Raw genomic sequence first — 21642 nt, 5'->3', positions numbered from 1 at the left:
GGAGGGGGCGGACCTGGCCGGCGAGCGCAGGCGCTCCCTGGCTCACGCGCGCACCCTGGCCCCACCACCCACCCTTCCGCCGCGGCCCGCCCTCCGGGGCGGGGAGGAGAGCGCGCGAGCCGCGGTCGCCAGGACCCGCCCCTTCGCCTCCGCGAGCTGGCGGGCGGGCTGGCAGCGCCGGGAGGCGGGGCCGCGGCGGCCGGCTGGGTGCGCCTCGGCGGCCTCGGAGCTCTCAGACGCTCGGGGGAACATGGCGGCTGCGGAGCCGGCGGTCCTTGCGCTCCCCAACAGCGGCGCCGGGGGCGCGGGGGCGCCGTCGGGTACAGTCCCGGTGCTCTTCTGTTTCTCTGTCTTCGCGCGACCCTCGTCGGTGCCGCACGGGGCGGGCTACGAGCTGCTCATCCAGAAGTTCCTCAGCCTGTACGGCGACCAGATCGACATGCACCGCAAATTCGTGGTGCAGCTTTTCGCCGAGGAGTGGGGTCAGTACGTGGACTTGCCCAAGGGCTTCGCGGTGAGCGAGCGCTGCAAGGTGCGCCTCGTGCCGCTGCAGATCCAGGTGGGTCCTGCGGGAGGCCGCGCGCCTCCCTGTTCCCGAGTCGTCCCCATGCTGTCCCTGTCCCCGTCCCTGTCCCCGCCTTCGCGGCGCTCCTCAGGTGCCCGGAGCCGCCCGGGCCCCGGGCCCTGCGCGAGTGGCTGAGTCCGAAGGGCTGCGCGGCTTTCGCAAGTTCCAGGGCCGGCTGGTGAATGCCCCTGTCCAAAGGTGATGGTCACCAGCTGTCCCCGGCGGGGGCGTGGGTCTCGCAGCTGGTTTCAGCGCCCGCGAACGCCCCCACTTGTGTGGTCCTTGGTCGCCCGCATCTGCTTTTTATGCCAGGAGCCGGTCCCAGCCTCCTGCGTAACCAAAGGGCTCTGCTGTAGTAGCTGTTTTTATTTTGGGGTGATGGGTGATGCAGAATGGGGGGAAATGAGGCTGTGGGAAGTATTGGTCTTAGGGTTTGTTCCTAGAGTTGTGTTAACCACTTGTGGAAACGCAAACTTTGGGAGTCAAACCCTTTCCCCCGCCTTCCCAGGCTCTCAGGTCCTTGGGCTTAAGAGTTCCCTAACCTTAAGCAAATAACCATTTGCTTAGCCTCCTCTTAGTAAAGTGTCTACTGACTTGATTACGTTTTGTCGCCTGCACTGAAAAAGTCATTTGACTCCAGGATTGTAATTCCTTCTTAAATACAAATACCCAACTTAAGCTAGACCTTGAGTTACTGGGCCTGCTGGCTGGGAAAGTTGTTCTACCTGAGGACTACTTAACAGCATTTATTTTAAGCTGTGCTCTCATGCTAGGCGGGTTAATCTCCCGCCCTCTTTAGGATCCAAGCGTTCACTGGCGAATTTATATTTTGGAAAGGAAAGAATATAAGGTATAATTTAGGTAGTACACTGTCAATATCATTTCTTTAGCTGACAAACTGATGTCATTTTTTCAGAAGACCAAACTGAAATGTGGGATTCGGGGATAAAAGAGATTTTAATATTTAAGTGTCATTTTCTTTCTTTTTCGTTCTTAGTTTTTATGACCACAGAATAGTTGTACATATTTATAGGAGACGTGATATTTTGATTCAAGTATACAGTGTAGTGATCAAATCAGGGTAATGGGAATATCCATTACCTCAAACATTTATCATCTATTTCTTTGTTCCAAATTCACTTTTGTAGTTATTTTGAAATATACAATAAATTATTGTTAACTGTAGTCACCCTATTGTGCTACTGAACACTAGAGCTTATTCCTATTATCTAACTGTGTTTTTTGTACCCATTAACAGTGCCATTTTCTGAGGATTATTCACTAGTTTTTTTCCGCTGTAGTTGGCAGCTGAATTGATGATGTTTCCTGTCACCCCAACACCCGTGCCAGAAGTGTCCAAAGCAGGTACTTTAGCTTCGATAAAGTTCCTGCATTCAGAGGACCAAGTCTGAGAGACTGTACTCTCTACCGCTAGAGAACCTGGAACCGGATACAGTGATCTGATACCCCAGAATCTGACCTGCTGCCCAGTTAGGGAATTGCAGTTCTTAGGTGCTTCAGACTCCCCATTTTTATGTCTTCAAGCGCTTTCGTGTCTGACACCTTTCTGCAGCCTTCCTTGTCAGTCCCTTTACGTTACTGCTGCCAGAATACTCAGATGTTGGTTGCACCTTTGAGAAGTCCATTTATAAAGGCTAGAATCCAAATACTAACTGCGGAGGTCTGGGACTATACTTAGGATGCAGACTTCTTTATGAAGCATCTCCTGTTACGGCTGGGAGGGAGGCTGGGCTCTTAGGATCTAAGATAATGCTATTCTAAAATAGGCTGCAGCTCTGTAAGAGTCCCCCTCTCCAAGGTAGGATTTTTATATTTGAAAATTTCAGGGCCTTGGTCTGGCAACTGTTAAAAGCATTCTAGAAATTAATGAAATGTATGTACCTGAAAACGCTTGTACATTCTCAAAAGGCGTTATGTAATTCTGGTCACCTGTGGCTTTTGAAATGTTTGCTTGGTATAGGAGATTATGTATAGTTCATTTATTTTTGTGAGGTTTAAAATAACATTATTCCATCTTCAAAAGAAATTTTTTCCACCAACTAGTCTAATAATTCTTAAGCATTAGTTATATTTTTGCATTTATATAGCTTTATATTTTTAATTCTTTAAAAATATTTTCTCTTCTATATTATCTTTGTTATATAAGTATATAACTTTATATACTTATCAAAGTTATACTTTGACTTCTTCAGCCTGATGCCTCTCCTAGCTTAGAGGTAGATAAAGGAAAGGGATATATACATACATATGCACACACTATATACCGTATATACCTTCTGATACCTATTTAAGTCTATATGAGAAGAGAGAGATATATATATACACACATACATATATATGCATATGTGTGTATAATCTCAGAAAGTCATGATATTTCTCATGACTACTGTACTACATTCTTTGGAACCTAACGGCATAATCCTAGAGACTTGGATGTTTTATGGCTGTAAGAGACCATACAGTTCATTCCACAACATGTGAGTGGCAACTTTAAGTGCCTGGCACAGTGAATGCAAACTTGGATTCAGTTCTTGTTCATTACGTAATAAATGAACTTTCACTTTGAGGAAGTGCAGAAGAACATAGGGAGGTGGAGGTGAGTAACTTGCTGCAGGTTACATGGCAAGTCTCCACATATGCCTGGCTAGCTCCTCCGCAAATGTGTGTGGAGGAGCTAGGCAGGCATATGCAGAGCGTCACTTACAGCTGAACACAGCACTACTGCTTGCATGTTTAATGAGAATTGAGCAGTCTGGAAAACAAGTCACAAACTTGAGCTCCTGTTTGTTCATTTGTCTTGATGCTGCTCCTTGTTCTTTGGAATAAATGCTTGTCACTTAGGAAGACTCAAGGTAGCCCATCAGTGAGTCCATGTTACTGGGGATGGTAGACCCCTTCTTGAAGGCAGGGACAAAGCACAAGTTTGGCCACAAGTAGTTCATCGCGTAAATAGCGATTTATTATTTCTCCACACTTGGGCCCTGGAGCCTCTGTGGCCCTGGCTTACGTACTGTTAGTCTAGAATGTATTCTTCATTTGCGCTGTGGTATGAGTTGCCTTCATGCTGGTTCTGACAGCTGTGGCTGATGACCTTGTGAAACACAGTGGCTGCCTTTGCCACACTGCACCAGTGCTTATTAGTGGTTCTATGAGAACTGATCTTTAAGACCCCCATTGCCAGTATTAGGCTGTGGTAAGTTTTTGGTGACTTCTTAAATATTCTGTCAAAGTAACAATGTCTGCTGACAGCTCAGGTAGATAAAGGCATAGCTCATGTTTCATGCTTGGTTTGTATGTCTGCAGCTTTGCCAAATGCTTGAGATCTGATGAATTTTAAGAGATGGGAAAGAATATAAATGAGAGGATTATGTAGTGGGGATTTAGGTCATTTTTATGACTTAAAAGTTTTAATTTTTCAAAAGGTATTTTCTAAGTTTTAGCTAAAGGAAACATTTAACTATGGGAATTTACATAAATGTGGTATCATGCTACCACCAGTGCATTTTCCAGCCTGTGGCCAGGAAAGACAGAGCCCAGGGAGAAGAGAGGAGGAAATGGACAGTGTAAGAAGGATGCCAGTGAGGGGATTTTACTTCTGTACATAGCAGGGAAGGCTTTGGCAGCTTTCTGTGGCCAGAAGATAAGGGCGTTCCAGGGAAGGTTATTTTGACCTTTTCCCAAGATGGTTAACTGGCAGGGCATTTTGCTCCAGCTTTCATTTTCTTAGAAGTTTATTACTATTATTATTATTATTATTGTAAATAGGGGCTTGAACATTTTATAGCTAGAAGAGACTGACAGGTTCATGGTGGGAAGGGAGGGAAAGCAGGAGGAAAGGAACCTTGTCTGCCTTTGGCTTCATAGTTTGAATGTAGTGGTTTTTGATTACAAGACCTTTGCCTCAGGAGCGTGGCAGGAAGAGCGGGTAGATGAGCTAATGCTCAGAGAAGGAGACAGCTGGATCCTGAGGTGGTTGTATTGTCTCCACCCCATTGGTTTGATGTGTGTCACTTTAAAAAAAAAATTAACATTCCAGAATAATACCTAAAGCATTGTATCCTTTTTTGCTCCTTGTGAATTCATTAGAGCTACCTATAAAGAAACTGTGTTTGAGAGTAGGAGCTATGATCTGAATTTTGAATTTTTTTTCTTGCATTTAGCTAACCAAGGGAATCCTAATGTAGATTCAAATGTCATTGTGGTCCTCGGCTTATCTAGCTTCACCTTCACCCCAGTCTGAGGCACAGTCTTAAGAAATCCTTCAGTCCTCACCCCTGGGGTGGGTGGAGACAGCTGGCCTCCCTTGGGGATTTAGAAAACTCATACCTTAACTGATAAGCTAGGGTTGTAACCTTATGCCAGTGACATCAATGTTCACAATAGGTGAATATGTTGTAAAAATAAGAGCCAATAAGTATTATTTCACAGCCTAAATTAAAAAGTCCCCGATCTGTTTTTCCAGGAACAATCTTGTCTTAGTGATTTGGTAAGGTCTTGGTAACATCTGGAAATCCACTTTATAAATTACTTTATGATTCACGTTCCTTATTCTGCATATTATGTTAACATAACAAGTTATGCAATGTTAGCATTCCTATAAATATATTTATAGGTTTCCAAAGGGATCTTAATTGTAAATATCCTCATTAGAGGGTAAGTTTTTTAACATATGCTAAGTTTTAGAGTGTAGTGTTTCATATATGAGGGACATCAGAATAGCCTAATACATTTATTGATTGATATATGAAGCCCATTTAATCCTTGAAATACCCCTATGATATAGATACTATTTTTCTTGCTGTATTCCAGATAAGGAAATTGCATGTGGAGATATTTACCTAAGTTCATGTAATTGAAATTAGTGAAATTGAGATTTGGACTCAGATTCTAATGTCTACTGTGGCTTGTGCTATAAAGGGGATCTTTGTAACTTGGGGGAGTCACATCACAGACCTCTATTGTAAGTGAGTTGACACTGGAGCCAGGTCTTACTATAGCTGTGGTCATCGGATTTCCTCAGAAACACTTGGGAGTGAAATAATGATCCCCCAGCTTCCCTTCCAGACTTTCTCCCAAACAGATCATGCCTATTTTGTGACTCTAATTGACTACCAAATTTTTTAAACATCGCATTTACAGTGTCAAATTTTAATTATTCCAAATCCCTGTAGTAATTTGCTATGGGGCTGGGTGATGTGAAAAGTCTTTTGAGTATGAAATCTAAGGTCAAATCCTAGCTATGACAATTCTTAAGAAAGTAGACAAAATATTTATACTTGAATCTGATCTCTTAAACTCTTGCTTGAGGAAGCCATTGGCTGTGATCAACTTTTTATATTTAAATATATATATATATATATTTGTATATGTATCATGTGCAAATGTGTGTGTAGGACTATGTGTAGGCATATAGATATATGAAGTGTGTAGACATATATATTTATATGTGATTTGTTTATATTCCTTAAATATGCATAGATCTGTAATTGCTATGCTTTTACTCCTGGTGACATTTGGTCCAGTCTACTTTTAATTTGTTGAGGCAGGACTGGCTGTCTTAGGACAATTGCAACATATAAATGTTTGGCTACTGGCGATATTTTTAGTTAACCTTAAAGATTTTGGTTTAAGAGCACTTCATGAGTCAAAGTAAGAAATTTCTGAAATGTAGAGAGTTGTATGATTTTAACAGTCTTTTGGAATTCATTTGGATTTGGGGTGAGGATTTGGGAGGATTGGTTGGACTTGATTTAAGTTTTTCAGTATGTTTTTGGTAGCCACAAAAATTCCTTTCTGTAAGGTATAGAGGTTATTCCCCCAACTATCATAGCATAGGGAGGCCGTTAAAAAAAAAAAAAAAACTAACTTTTTATTTTAGAATAGCTTTAGATTTACAGTAAAGTCGTAAAGATAGTACAGAGAGTTCCTATATTCCTGCACCCAGATTCCCTATTGTTTTTGTTTGTTTGTTTGTGAGACAGGGTCTTGCTCTGTTGCCCAGGCTGGACTGCAGCCTTGACCTCTTGTTCTCAGAGGATCGTCCCACCTCAGCCTCCTGAGGAGCTGGGCCACCAAGCTCAGCTAATCAAAAAAAAAAAAATATATATATATATATATATTAGGTTGGGTGTAGTGGTTCACATCTGTAATCCCAGCACTTTGGGAGGCCAAGGCAGGCAGATCACTTGAGCCCAGGAATTCAAGACCAGCCTGGGCAACATGGTGAAACCCCATCTCTACTAGCAGTACCAAAATTAGCCGGGTGCAGTGGTGCACGCCTGTAATCCTGGCTACTTGGGAGGCTGAGGCACAAGAATCGCTTGAACCTGAAGGTGGAGGTTGCAATGAGCCGATATCACGCCACTGCACTCCAGCCTGGGCAACAGAGTGAGACTCTGTCTCAAAAAAATATGTTTTGTAGAGACAAGGTCTCACTCTGTTGCCTAGGCTGCTCTTGCAATCCTGGGCTTAAGTGATGCTCCCACCTTGGCCTCCGAAGTGCTGGGATTACCAGCATGAGCCACCATGCTCAGCTGGGTTCCCTAACATTAACATTTGATATTCCTGCAGTACATTTGTCACAACCAAAGAACCAACATTGGTACGTTACTATTAACTAAACCGCACTTTATTCATATTTCACTAGCTTTTCCCTAATGTCCTTTTTCTGTTCCAAAATCCAAACAAGGATACCAATTACATTTAGTTGTCTTGTCTCCTTTGGCTCCTCTAGTCTGTAGCAGTTTCTCAACTTTGTTTTTAATGACCTTGACAGTTTTGAGGAGTACTAGTCAGATATTTTGGTAGAATGTCCCTCAATTTTGATTCATTTGATGTTTTTCTCATTGTTGGACCGGGATTGTGAAATTTCAAGAGGAAGGTCATGAGGGTCATTCTCATCACATCATATCAAGGGTACATGTTATTAACATGATGTCATTAATTACATTAATCTTGATCACCTGGCTGAGACACAGTCGTCAGGTCTCTCCATTGTAAAGTTACTCTTCCCCACCTATACTCTCCTCGTAAGAAGCAGAGCACTAAGTGCAGCCACGTTCAAGAGGATGTTGGGAGTTAAACACCTTACATAGATACTCCCCACATCATATTCAAGAGCAGGTGGAGAATGTCTATGAAAGGTAGGATATTTTTTATTCAGTAAATTGTAGTCTGTACTCTGCTTTAAAAACATGCCTTGCCACTGTATTCTTTATGGTTTCTTTGTTTACTGAGTTCGTGGATGGTAAGTTCCTATACTAGAGAGATTTCCCAGGGCAGTGAGGATTTTAGGGCTGTATTTTTGACCTCCTCAATGTGTGTCTAATATGACACATCTGATGCGGCCCCCTGTCCAGAACTCATGGCTAAAATAAAGGGCAGGAAACACCAGCTAGCAAGAACTGGAGACCACAACTCTGGATATTTAGGATTCCTGGGGAGGTAAGGATTTATTCTTTTAAACACCTCAACTTAAAAATATCTTGACCATTTTATAATGTAGTCCTTCTGAAATATATAATTTAACAGTCTTCTTAATGAGTGTGCTGGAGTGATGTTTTCCTAATTTATAAGTTAGAACAGCTTGTTACTCTTCCGCTGGAGGTCTAGACTGTAGCATTATTTGAGTTTTGATCTGTTTTTATTGTATTTTGAATCTTTTCTCTGTCAGCCATCATTTCTTGCTGCTATCAGTTTGCCTGCCTCCAGCAGTTTCCTTCCTGATTTGCTGTTTATAACCTTCTGTTAATTTAGAATCCAGACAATGAAACTTGTTAGGAATGTATACAGAGGTAGTCAATACAGTATAAAATAGGATCTGAGAGCTGGAATTCTAAGCAAGTGGAAGCTCTAAGCATGTTAGTGAATGGCCTCCACCACACTTATGCAACTGCCCAGGAATTTTAGTTTTCATATTTTTTTTTTGTTTTTGCCGGTTCTCACCTGTTGTGGAATGGTGAGATTGGCTTAGTTGCATTATGGTTATTTCAGTAGGCCTGCTGCAGGCAAACTGCTTTATGTAGTGTACCCTAAACACATTGTGGATGCCTAGGAGTCCATGATTCAAATTTATAAAAATGTAGATTTTGAGCCTTTTGAGTCAATATTTGATGTTTACACAGACTTTAGCGATTGGTTTTTAAAATGGTATCCTAAATGCACAAAAATTAGCCTTCCCAGCAATGCATTTATATTTGTATATAAGATCCTAGTCACTGCTTTTGAAAATGACCAAAGTGGAGGCATAATACTTGCATTAAAAATTAAGCAAAGAAACAGCCAAAGTTAGAACATATAATATGCTTGAGAATTTATTTTAATCATACTTTATTGGAAAAGTAGGAAAACACTATACATAGAGTAAGAATTACAGATGGCTCTCACATTCTAACATGATTTTGGTATTGGATTGTGCATAGCTAGTCAATACACATCTGTAGAGTTAGTACCAGAGGGAGATTAAAGTGCCAGGGTACTTCAGACCAGGACATAGATAAAACAAAGTGCAAACCAATTAGAACAGTTATATCATTAAGGATTAAAGATTTCTTAATGGTTAATTTAATTCATGTAGTAATTGTTTCCAGAGAGTCAACCACCTGCAGAGATACTAAGGAGAGTCTAAGGCTGTGCTGGTGCTGAAGCCACACCATGTAATCCGGACACAGACTCCTCTATAATATTATTAACAATCGTTATTTGTAGGTGGTTTTAGGGGAAGCAAAGTTGGATAATTAGAGGGATGATTTAAGGGAGCGGCTAGTAAGGATATTGATAATGGTTCATTCAGGACCAGAACACATCCTTTGCAGAACTTCTTGCAATTTGCAAAAGAAAGAAAAGCACTTCAGACTTTTAAGAATCCAGTGAGAGTAAATTCTCATATATAATGGTGATTTTTGCTTTTTGGTGGATCCGTATTGGGCCCAAATTGTTATAGACCAACTACAGCAATTAATATGAGGTTTGGTAATCTAATAACCACTTTTCGTCTTAATTCATTGACTTTCCTTATTGTGATAACTATAGTTTAAGAATGGAGATGTGAAATATAGGTCTCTTCCTTGTGAAGTAAACGACAGTTTATTTAACAGCAGTGGTGTGCTTGGTATCATTTTGTTGCATTTTGTTTGAACTCTAAAAGTTATTCTTGAGAATAGCATTTTCATATTTCTATCTTGATGATAGCAGTAATTCTGGATTTGCTTCTGTCTGTTTTTTGTTTTTAGTTTTTATGTTCCTGCTACAGATATTTTAAGTTTTACTTTTTATACTTACAAGCAGCAACATCAGATTTTTTTCTATTGTAACACTTTTTCTGATTATAAAGAAATTTCTTTAAATAACATTCAGGAAATGTGTTTAAATAACATTTGGAAAATATAGGAATGGTATAAAAAAAGAAATTACCAACACCCCGAATTGTATAACCACTTGTTAATATTGTAATGTACTAGTACTTTTATTCATATTTTTACATTATTGAAATACTATTGAACTGCACTTTTTAAAAATTAACATTATGAGTATTTTTCCTTGGATGGTATGAATTCTTTGAAAACATATGCATATGTTTTCTAATTGGCTAAAAAATGTTTTGTCATGTGAATGTGTTAAAATGTTTTATACCATATCTGTGTTCTTGGCTGGTTCATTTCTAATTTCCACTATTAAAAGCAATTCAGGGAACATCTTTTTGGGTTTTTTTTTTCCTGTAATTCAGATACTTTTTTTGGATAATAGCTGTAGAAATTGACTTACTGGCTCAAACAATAGGACCATTTTTTTTCCTTTATTGACCTCCACTGAAAATAAATGTCATTGTATGAGAAGTGCTAAATGATTCTTTTTCTTTTTTCCTCAGCTCACTACCCTGGGAAATCTTACACCTTCAAGCACTGTGTTTTTCTGCTGTGATATGCAAGAAAGGTTCAGACCAGCCATCAAGTATTTTGGGGATATTATTAGCGTGGGACAGAGATTGGTATGCTTGTTTATTTATTTGCTATATTTGCTGAATCATGATATACACATATATGTATATAGCTAATTGTTTTTGTGTTTGGTCATTTTTTTTCAGTTGCAAGGGGCCCGGATTTTAGGAATTCCTGTTATTGTAACAGAACAATACCCTAAAGGTCTTGGGAGCACGGTTCAAGAAATTGATTTAACAGGTGTAAAACTGGTACTTCCAAAGACCAAGTTTTCAATGGTATTACCAGAAGTAGAAGCGGCATTAGCAGAGATTCCCGGAGTCAGGAGTGTTGTATTATTTGGAGTAGAAGTAAGTACCTGTTACTATGGTTTAGGCACAATATTATTTATAGAAAACTCGATATTTGTGGAATATAATTTCGTATATGGTATACCAGGTAGGCAGTAATGATGAGGAAAGATAGCCACCATGTATTATGTTCACTATTTGCATGGCACTGATCTGAACAGTTTATAGCTGTTTATTTATTAAGTGCCTTACAGCCACATAAGAGCTAAATACTCAGTAGTCTTCCCATATTAAAGAGGATACTGAAATACCGAGAAGTTGTGTAACTGACTTGAATGTATGTAAGCTGATTGATCCTTGGTCCTGTATTTTTAACTACTAGTTTTGGAACACAGTTTCACCAAAGGCATTATTTTAATATATGTGTTGTAGGATTTCAGTTAGGTCATATTTTTGTGCTAGAAAAACCTTGGAGGTCATGTAGTTCATTGTCCTTCAAATCATGTATGTATCTTTTTACAGGGGAAAAATACTAATGGATTCCTATTGCTGATTTCAATTGATTTATTCCTAGCTTTTAAACAACTATTAAACTAAAATTTTAAAAATTATGAAAAAAGCACTAAAACAATGAAATCAAAATATTAATTTAATGTGATTATGACAGTTTGCAGGTAACTTTTATAGTAGTAGGTTTTAACAGTAGGAAGATATTTCCTCAGGCTTAGGTGTCTGTTCAATATTTCTGTATTTTGGCACAGTAAAGAAGAAGCCTGTTTTGTATAAATATGTCATACCAAGTGCTGTTGCTGGCTTTGCACGTTTTTTTACTTGTTCATCATCATTAGACCTTTTGCTCAATCACAATTATCTTTGAGTAGTCCTTCAATGCTAATTTTAATGAGGTGTCATTTGATAATTCTCCAAAACACTCTCGTCACGTGAAGATAAAGTTGACGTTGTGGCATCATTGAAATGTACTTTCGTTGGTTGTAATACATGATTCAGTTATTGTTGAAGCCTGTTTTCACTCTGTAGTATCTGTTAATGAATTGACACAAGTTAATACTTACAGAGATGGAATCTGTATAATACCTTTGCGGATGATATGAACTGGGTATTTTTTTCCTGTGCCATAAGTTATTTTTAACTTGGCCTACCTTTACTACAGAGTGCCTCGTAATGACTCAGTTTTCCCACTAAGTTCTCAGTCTGCAAGACTGCAGACTCATTCTTCATGTTGGACACTTAGGGTGAATGAAGAAAAAAACTCAAAGTCGCACCAAAACTGAGTGCTAGTAATTCAGCTATGTGAAGGTCATGCAGATCACATGGAGCAAAATCTTTAACAAATTCTTGTAGAACTCGAAGAATATGTTTAAGGTTCTTAGTATCAGAAACATTGGCCTAATTCAGTTCCTGATTTTACAAACGAATAAACCAAAGCCAGAGATACTGTTTTATGCTCCAGATTATCTAGCTGATTAGAAGCAAAACTAGATGTAGAACAAGGTCCTTAGATGATTTGTAGTGCTCTGTCTGCTTTATCATGTTGTTGTACATTTGTAAACTACTTTTAGTTTATCATGTTATTACATATGATTTTTGTACTTTCCTACTAGACTCATGTGTGCATCCAACAAACTGCCCTGGAGCTAGTTGGCCGAGGAGTCGAGGTTCATATTGTTGCTGATGCCACTTCATCAAGAAGCATGATGGACAGGATGTTTGCCCTCGAGGTAATTGTCCTGCTTGGGAATAGATCATTTGTCAAGTTTTCCAAATAAATTAGAAGAATACTGGATATTTAACAGTAATGAAAGGTTTACCTCCTAAATTTGAGTTGGTCTGGCAGTATCAGACTGATTGATTTCAACTGTGCACTGACTGACCCTTAAGTCCTCACCACCATATCCTATTTTATGTCTCATTTCCTCCTTAGATCAAGGTTTCTAGCGTTGCCACAAACTCCTTTACATCTTTCGTCATATGTTTGCCCTAGTTTTATACATGAACTAGGAGATATTCCCAGAAGCCTAACCTAAACTGTTTAGAGGTTTGCAAATTAAAAATAGCTCAGTTGGGTTTAACTCATTTAGCCAAAAGCTAGAGCAGAGCAGACCTAACCCAGTTTAACATGTAGTGGACCTTCTGTATCCGCAGGTTCTGTGTCTGTGGATTCAACCAACCACAGATAGAAAATCTCAGAAATAAAAAGCAATAAAAAATAACATCACAACCATAAAAACAAAAATAGAATGATAGTGCAGAGTAACATCTATTTACATAGTATTTACATTGTATTGGGTATTATAAGTAATATAGAGATGATTTAATGTATATAGGATATGCAAAGATTATATACAAATACTATGCTATTTTATATCAGGGACTTGAGCATCCATGGATTTTGGTATGGGGTGGGGTGGCATCCAGGAACCAATTCCATGTGGATACTAAGAGGTGACTATTAGATTTCCTCAGACTTGAATTTCTGGGACTGGGTGGTGTGTCATTGACTGTGGACACCACTCACATCCAGTGTTTCATGGCGCTCTGGCAGTAGAGTGTCACCATGTCCCATGGAATCAGGGAGTCTGTAATTCTCTGTCAACATTGCCCAACAGTAGGATGTCAAACATTTTCTTTTCCAAGACTGTTAAAAAGCAAACTACCACATAATCCTGGGAAATATTCACTCCATATTGTGGTTTGATCTCTCTCTCTCTCATATTTTGTTATAATTTTGTAATAATTTTAGAGCAATGTCCATGTGAATTTAATTGCTGAGTTCTTTAACTGTTTATTGAGAATGGGAAATACATGGCTTTGTTTTGTTGAGACCCTCCAGTGTTCTATGCACAGTCTGGCCTGTGAACTGCCTTGTCTGTAGTAAGAATACTAACTCATCCCTTTAGCCTACTGTGTACCCCAGGGTGGTAAGGTAGAACAAATGAGAAAGGGGAGGGGCTTATCAGAGGAAAGAAGGCGTAAGAGTACACGGCCACGGGGTGGTGGGAAGCAGGCGAGTAGCTGGCCACAGCAGTTGTTTTAGGGTCCTTATTGGCTCTCCCTTCTCTATTATTGCTGAAGCAGAATCCTATATTGAGATTACAAATAGAAATCATTTATTTTGTTTAGCTATTTTCAAGTCCATTAGGCTATTAGATTCTCTGGTAGTTAGGTACTAAGTGTTGCTGCTTCTTACAATCTCAACAAAGGCCTTTAATCCATTTTTTTTTTTTTTTTTTTTTTTTTTTTTTTTTTCTGTCACCCAGGCTGGAGTGCAGTGGCACAATCTTGGCTCAACTGAAACCTCCACTTCCTGGGTTCATGCAATTCTCCCTGTCTCAGCCTCCCAAGTAGAAACACAAAACAAACTTCCTTGCTTGTAAAACAGGACTTTTTTCAAGCACTTTTCTCCCACATTCATATTTTCTTAGATATGTCTTTGTTATGGCAACTTAATGACAGAATTTTGATTGGCAATTTTGTCTTTGCACTAGACTCAGATTAAAAACAATTCCCATCTGAACCATTCTTTGAGAGGCAGTCTGTAATCTCTTGGATTAGGAATCCGCACAATGTGGGGATAACGTGGGCTTGAATGCAGGTTCTGGTGTTTTGTAAATTTGTGTCTTTGAGCAAGTTGTGTAATCTCTATGCCTCAGATTTCTCATTGGCGAAATGGAAATGATAATAGCAAGAAGATCATAGGATTTTTGTGAGAATGGAATGAGGTAATATATTGATAGCAGTTAGGACAGTGCATGACACAGTAAATACTCAGATGCTGGCTGCTGCTATTTTTGTTGTTACTGATTGTTGTCTTCACGTGGTTAGTCACCAGAAATGTGTAAGTATATAACCTCTAATACCCAGAATGGACTAGTTCTTGGAAGTTCTTAGAAGGGAGGGAAAGAATCTGTTGTCTGGGGTGGATCTGGAAGGGCCTGGAGCACCAGCGTTGCCTGGGGTTAAAGTGTTGGGATTGAAAGGGAAAACCGATCATAGATAAGTCAGGTGGTGATTGATAGGGAAGACCTGCCATATTGCAGATTTTTTTCCTCTTAGTCTTGATTTGATATGGAGGCGATTTACCTTGTTCCTAAATTTGAGGAGGGGAGCAATGTTAAGTGTTCTGGTTTGTTTCCATAAGTGTGAAAGTTAAAATACCATTGTGGTCCTCTCCCCTTCCTCTCTATTCCTATAGAACATAAGTACTTAAGATAACTCCCAAGACCAGCTATATTGCCTGTTAAGATTATTTTAAGATTCATAGTTTGCATTGTTGAAACTTCACTGTACCAGGGTCTGTGGCGTGTGCTTTATTCAAGAAATGCTTTCTGGGTATTTGTCATCTGAAAGACATTACTTCTTTCAATTAACAATTGTAGAGTGCATGAAGAATAAGAAAATAAAATCCTCTCTTGACCTTGATGTCCTTGTACTTCTGGGGAGTTTTAGTGTTGCTTGGAAATCTAATGGGTTTAGTCTTTTTCCCCCTCTCTGAGGCTTTCATGACTTAGTGCACATGCATTTTTTAGGTTTGTGGGTCAGAGCAACCCTTCTTTTCCTTTGGCCTAGTTGGATTAGTTTTGCAAGTGTAAGGGGAGAACTTTAGAAGTCTAATGCACGTGTACCTGTGTGCATTAAATGGCTGGAGTTCTAACTGCCCCTTTTTAAGCCAGGAGAGAAAGTGGACCTGGGGCCAGCATTGTCAGAATGGTGGGCAGGGACCTGCTAGGTATGTCTGGAAAGCTCCTACCGTTCTTTCTCTGCTCAGGCACCTTCTTCGGTTGGGAAAGAGCAGGCACTGTGGGAACAGCTAAGAGCCAGGTTGAAAACCATTGCATTTGCTAAGCTACACCTTTCCCGAACACAGGTTCCTGGCTAGATTATTTTAAAACCCAGTCAGTGTTGGCCACATTTCAATCTTGAAGCAAAGTGATAGTGTATGGGTGTCACTTTCCTAAAATGTATTTCTGCGATGTACACTTCCCACTCTGCCCCTGCTATGGCCACCTGAGTCTCAGCATCACTGCGGCTTGTGAGACTATAACGGACCAGGCTCAGGTCAGTAGAGCACTAGGGAGGGCTAGACATTGTAGACAGGCTTCTTGCAGCGTCACCAGATTCCTTCCTTAGACCTGGGAACAGATTTCTCTTTCCTGCCTCACTAAGGAACTGGGGAGATTATCGAGAACTAACCTTTATTGGCACATTGGAGTATACAGTGTAAAGCACTCTCACAGACATTGAAAGCCTGTGATTTAGTCCTTGATTCAGACTGAATCATTGCAAGTCCATTGATTGAACAGTGAGCAGTAAGGAAGGCAGGGCTGAGGAGGGCAGGCAGCTGGTGATGGGGAGAGCTGGACATGAATGACTAGACATTCAGTGCTGTTTTCATACAACTGGACTGCAGCTTATCATATTTATTATCTGCCTTTCTGTCTGAAGCAAGCACACGATCTTTTCATATTTTTGAATGGTTTTGATATGATTAATCAGCTGACTGTAAAGCAAGGAGGAGGAAATTAGGGCTTCCAGAAGTCTTAAAAAAATCCTCAGAGATAACTCACCCCTGGTGTGTGTCTGAGCTTATGGCCTTACCCCAGGCCCCCAACTCCCATACATAGCTGCTGTTTTTGTTTTGTTTTATTTTCTTTTTTAAAAAAATTATTGCAAAGTTCTGGTTAGCTGCTCTGCACGCTTTTCTGTACTGGTCATTGAGGTCCAAGCTTGCTTTCTGACAAGTAGGTTATGGCTTATACTCCCCTGTACTTCATTATGGATAAAAATAAAGAGTCTGCCCGTGGAAAGGTTCAGTCTGCTGATGTACAGCCATTGAAGGAAGACTGACTTATACTCTGCAAGGATATTTTGGCTATGCAAGGGCTTCCTGGGTTTTTTCCTCTGAGTTACCTAGGAATTGTTTCCAGCCACTTCCTCTTTCATGCTTTTTACATATATGCTTTTTGTGATAACAGTTTGTGTCTTTTTTTCCCTGGGATTTCTGATAACACATAAATCCAGAGAATGAATCTGTGCTATAGAATTCTTCTGTTTTCCTCCTTTCCTCCCTCTACCCTTTCCCCCTGACTTTCTGTTCTTTGCTCCCTTCCATCCCTTCCTTCCCCTTTCCCTTCTCCTTTCTGTCTCTCTTTTCCTCCTTGAGCTTTCTGTCCTTAGTATTATGATTCCACTGGGGCAGTTTGGCAAGGATATTCTTTGACCTGTCAGTGAAACTTTACACAACCTTGAATTTTACACTCTTGTTTAGTGGTATTAAAATGTTTATGATGGCAGCAGTAGTGGTGGTTCTCTTATCATCCAGGGAGTCTCCTCACACAGAGAGCGCTCTTTTAGCACCAGTCATTTCTAGACAAGGGAACTCTTAATTATAGGAAGGACTCATATGCTATAGGTCAGATGTTTGGGTGCAGTAAAAAGAAATTAAGAACCATCATTTTAATTCTGATAGTAGTTTTAATTCAATTAAACAATTTATATGAAATTTGATAGTAAATTACTAATGTAATGTTCTAGCAGCTACAATTATATCTGTAGCATAGCTAATGGAGCTTTAGAAATATTACACCCCCCTCGATTTTTAAAACATGAAGAGCTACAAAATGCCAGGGCTGCCAGGCATAAGTATTAATATGCATCACGATCTCATGTATTATCAGTTAAACTACAGAGAGGGAAAAGTGGACAGAGGCACCTTTTAAAAAAATCTCTGTAGTAGAAATAGAAATAAAAGTTTAATAGATTTAGAAGTCACAAGCAGCCCTCATTTGAGTCAATGAATAAGACATGAAGCACAAACCTGCCAGGAGTGTTCAGGAAATAGCAGCAACTAAATGTCCAGATGTTCAGCGATGGGCATATAGTAACAAGCATTCCTTTTCTCTCTCTCATCTCATGTTTTACAGTCATTTGCCTTGATGACTTTCCTGTTCTGGGCACATATATGTCATAACTTTGGCTACCTGTTCCCTTTTACTCGTTCCTAGTCCATTTTACTAATATTAAGAATAATCATATTGACTTTGTGATATGGCTGGTCTTGAAATCCATCCCCATCACTGAACTTGGTGGTATGGCTGGGAACCATGGTTTCAGTAGAGGACACTAATTATTGCATCCCAGCATAGTGTTACTCTTCTGAAATAGTGTTCATTCTCATGCTCATTTCTTGATTTGCCTTTATCTTTTTGTTCAAGCGTCTCGCTCGAACCGGGATCATAGTGACCACGAGTGAGGCTGTTCTGCTTCAGCTGGTAGCTGATAAGGACCATCCAAAATTCAAGGAAATTCAGAATCTAATTAAGGCGAGTGCTCCAGAGTCGGGTCTGCTTTCCAAAGTATAGGACATTTGAAGAACTGGTATGCTGCTCACTGGTGGAGGACAGTCAGGGGAAGGACTGTAAGCCCACATAAGCTCTTCCTATCTCTACTAGAATTAAAATGTTAAGTCAAAAACGGCTCCTTTTTTGCACCTCTTAGTGAAACCTAACCAGCTAGACCATTTGAGTACCAGCATTTAGTTACAAATGTCAAAGGCTTCCGGTGCTGCTTACCTTCCTTTTTTGTTAATGTGCTTTTATTTATTAAAAAAAATTACAATGAAGGTGCCTGTTTTGTCTATACTGTGTACTCTGATCGTTCTTTCCAAAGTGCAGACTCTTGTGAAGTTTTCTTAAGTTGTGCACTTTAAAGAAAATGAAGTACCAACAATGATTTGACTTTTATATTCCTGTAAGGTGTTATAATGTTAATGTGGATGGAGTGCTTTTACTTTACAGATTGATTGGAATAAGATTATCGTATATGAATTTACCCACAGGATTCTGAATCATGTTACCCACTCCCCTCACAATGTTGTCCACTTACTGAGTGGGTTGCGTTGATCTATCCATACCAAATGATGTTGAATAATTACATATCTTTCTTAACTATACCGATTTCTTATTTTGGTCACTGTTACTAAATCTCTGTTAATGTTCTCTCTTTTAACTGAAAAGGGATGAGATAGAAGGGTTTGCAATGCCATGTTATTGGTGGAGGGCTGTTTTAACATGTTCGAAGTATGACTTTAGCTGAATATGTTTACCACCATGTTGAATATATCTTCTAGTGTTCACAAGACTTAGCAAAAAGATAAAGCCTGGGTAGAATATCATTTTAAAATGTTCATGTTCTGTTCTATATTTTCTTCACCTCCTCTCCAAATATTGTAATGCAAAAAGTATCAGTAATGATTTGGTAGTATTAATTTTGTGGTCATTGTTACTCTTCGATAAATTTATTTTCGTTAAATACTTATTAGAGGGTTTTGAAATGTTTTTCAAATATGTGAAATGTGAAACATTGCTGTCTTTTATATTAAAGTAATTAAAGAAAATGTATTGTGATTGAAATTATTTTGTCCTCCACAAGATGGCTCTATGAGTATTCTTCCAGGGATTCTAATATTTATTTAAGGTAATAAAATCTTGACATTAATAATCTTTCAACTCATGGGAGTTTTCAAAGAAGGAAAATCCTTTGTACGTAGGGGCAGATGGATTTTACTAAAGGGTGAAAGGCCTTCTTCATTAAGAGGAGATTTTTTTTATTTTTCCTATTGGCAGTGGTAACAAATAGCAACCTGGTGTGTTTAAATACTTTTTTCCAACCATTTGTGTGTCAAAAAAGAAGAATCAAAGATTTCTGCACCTTTAAAAAGTTTTTATTAAATTTAACCTAGTGCTTTTCAAACTTTCGTATGAATACAAATTATTTGAGGATCTTGTTAAAATGCTGATGCTGACTCAGTAGTTCTGTTGTGCAGCCTGAGGTGACATTTCGCATTTCCAAGGTGACATTTCGCATTTCCAAAAATCGGGCATTTTCCACCAGTGCTGTTCAGAAAGGACCGTATTTGAAATAGCGAGAATTTAACTCACAGACAACTGTTTTCCTCCACTGCACCCAAACCTTTCAGGGCTCAGTGAAATACCAGTACAGTGAAGCCTTTTCACAGGTGAAACCAATTCTGTGACGCCAGATTAATTTCCCTTGCCTTCCATAACAAACTATTATACCACAAACAGTGTCGTGAAACAACAGCACAAGTGTTTTCTCGCAGTTCTGTAGGTTAGAATTCTGAAATGAGTCTTAGTGGGCTAAGATCAAGGTATCAGTGGGGCCGTGTTCTTTGCCGGAGGCTGTACAGAAGAAGCTGTTTCCTTGCTGCTCTGTGATTCTAGCATTCACCCATGTTTGGTTTTTTTTTTTATTTTTATTTTATTTTTATTTTTTTTTTTGCTTTTTTGGCCCCATTTCTACCTCTTCTAAGCCAACAAAGGTGTATCTGGTTCTTCTTATGTCACATCTGTCTGAATCACTCTTCTGTCTTTCTCATTCTGACTTAAGAGCTCATGTGATTTAAGGTCATCTGATCAGAACCTTATTCCATCTGCAACCTAAGCTTTCTTTTGCTGTGTAACAACATATTCACAGGTTCCAGGGATAACAATATTAACATCTCTGGTGGCCACTCTGTATAACACAGACACCACCATGTGATTGAGTATTTTATTTCATTTTGTCATTTGTCATATTTCCATCTTTCCCGCTATATTATAAGCTGTCTGGAGGCAGAGACTGTGCATTATATATAGTCATTCTGGAAACATTTTGAAAACCCACTAAGTTCTAAACATTGTGCTGTGTGCTTAGGATAAAAAGATGCCCCTAGGAAACTTATGGTGTGGCACAAAATCAGATACAATTCTCAGTAAATGTGAATTGAATTAAATTATATAAGAGGTCCAGGAATGTCAATATAATACTAAAGTTCAGAATACCTGTGAATTCTGCCTTCTCTCTGTTTTTGTACATCACGCCAAGCAGGTCACTGACAAAGCTTTATTATTACAAGAAAACCAAATTGATTTTAATACGTTATGCCTTAAAATTGAGAGCATCTGTAACTTTGTAGGATAATGAAATTCTTTCAACTGATGTAAATAGAGAACTTGACGACATAAGCAAAAGAGTAGTCCATTGTGTTGAATTGCAAGGGGATGAGAGCAAGAGCAAGAGGATTCACTTACTGAAATGCTAAAACATCCGTAGAAACTTACTCTAAAATTAAAAGTGATAACTTACTCCAATTAGGAAACAACATACCCTGTTATATCCATTAAAGTAATACATTTCTCAACGTGGAATATATTCCCTCTCTAAAAGTCAATGTTTGTGTAAATATGACTTTAGAGCTGGGTGGAACTATAAAGATCATGATCTCAAAGGTCCATTTCAGCTCCCAAATTCTAAAATGGTTTTATTTTACAGACACAGTTAGTGAGGCCCAGAAATAAATGACTTTTCCAAAGTTGCGCAGCAGGATGAGAACTGAGGTTACTTAATTCCCTGTCCTGTACTTTCTTACATTAAGTGATGATGCTAAGGATTATCAAAGAAAAGAGAGAGGAACAATAAATATATACAAAAGAGTATGCATTTTACAATATCTGTAACAATAATTTTGATTGGCAAAGCTAATGGGATGTACTCTTACTGCTAGTAACTTTCCCTGGCTGTAACCTTAAATCTAGTCTTATTTCTTCCTTGATGATTTTTTCTAAAGCACATTTCCTAATTAATTTGGGGGAATGGCTAAAATATATGAAAATTAGTGATTTTCATTAATTTTGAATTAGTTTTCCCCCATCATTAAATTGATTAGTGCTTCCTTAGTCTTCCATAGAGCATTCTTTCACCATGTAAACTTTGATTTAAAATATTTTAAAAATCATTAATCTACCATAATGAT

General features: G+C 39.0%; 1 protein-coding gene across 1 annotated transcript; it reads left to right on the top strand.

Annotated features, from left to right (window-relative positions):
- The first annotated feature begins 208 nt into the window (after window positions 1-208).
- On the top strand, window positions 209-19224 carry ISOC1 (isochorismatase domain containing 1). Its single transcript, XM_032156526.2, has 5 exons — window positions 209-559; window positions 10452-10571; window positions 10668-10871; window positions 12434-12550; window positions 18044-19224. The coding sequence occupies exons 1-5, from the start codon at window positions 251-253 to the stop codon at window positions 18188-18190; spliced, it is 897 nt and encodes a 298-aa protein (XP_032012417.1). The 5' UTR covers window positions 209-250; the 3' UTR covers window positions 18191-19224.
- The last annotated feature ends 2418 nt before the right edge of the window (window positions 19225-21642 follow it).

The sequence above is a fragment of the Hylobates moloch genome, unplaced genomic scaffold, assembly GCF_009828535.3.
Source record: "Hylobates moloch isolate HMO894 unplaced genomic scaffold, HMol_V3 SCAFFOLD_6, whole genome shotgun sequence".
Lineage (NCBI taxonomy): Eukaryota > Metazoa > Chordata > Mammalia > Primates > Hylobatidae > Hylobates > Hylobates moloch.
This window is presented reverse-complemented; position numbering and strand designations above follow the sequence as displayed.

What these genes read in the sequence shown, in the direction of transcription:
- ISOC1 (XM_032156526.2), top strand. Translation starts at nt 251, where the DNA reads ATGGCGGCTGCGGAGCCGGCGGTCCTTGCGCTCCCCAACAGCGGCGCC. An exon ending in TCGTGCCGCTGCAGATCCAG is followed by an intron (nt 560 to 10,451) that starts GTGGGTCCTGCG and finishes TTTTTTCCTCAG; the next exon opens with CTCACTACCCTGGGAAATCT. An exon ending in TTAGCGTGGGACAGAGATTG is followed by an intron (nt 10,572 to 10,667) that starts GTATGCTTGTTT and finishes ATTTTTTTTCAG; the next exon opens with TTGCAAGGGGCCCGGATTTT.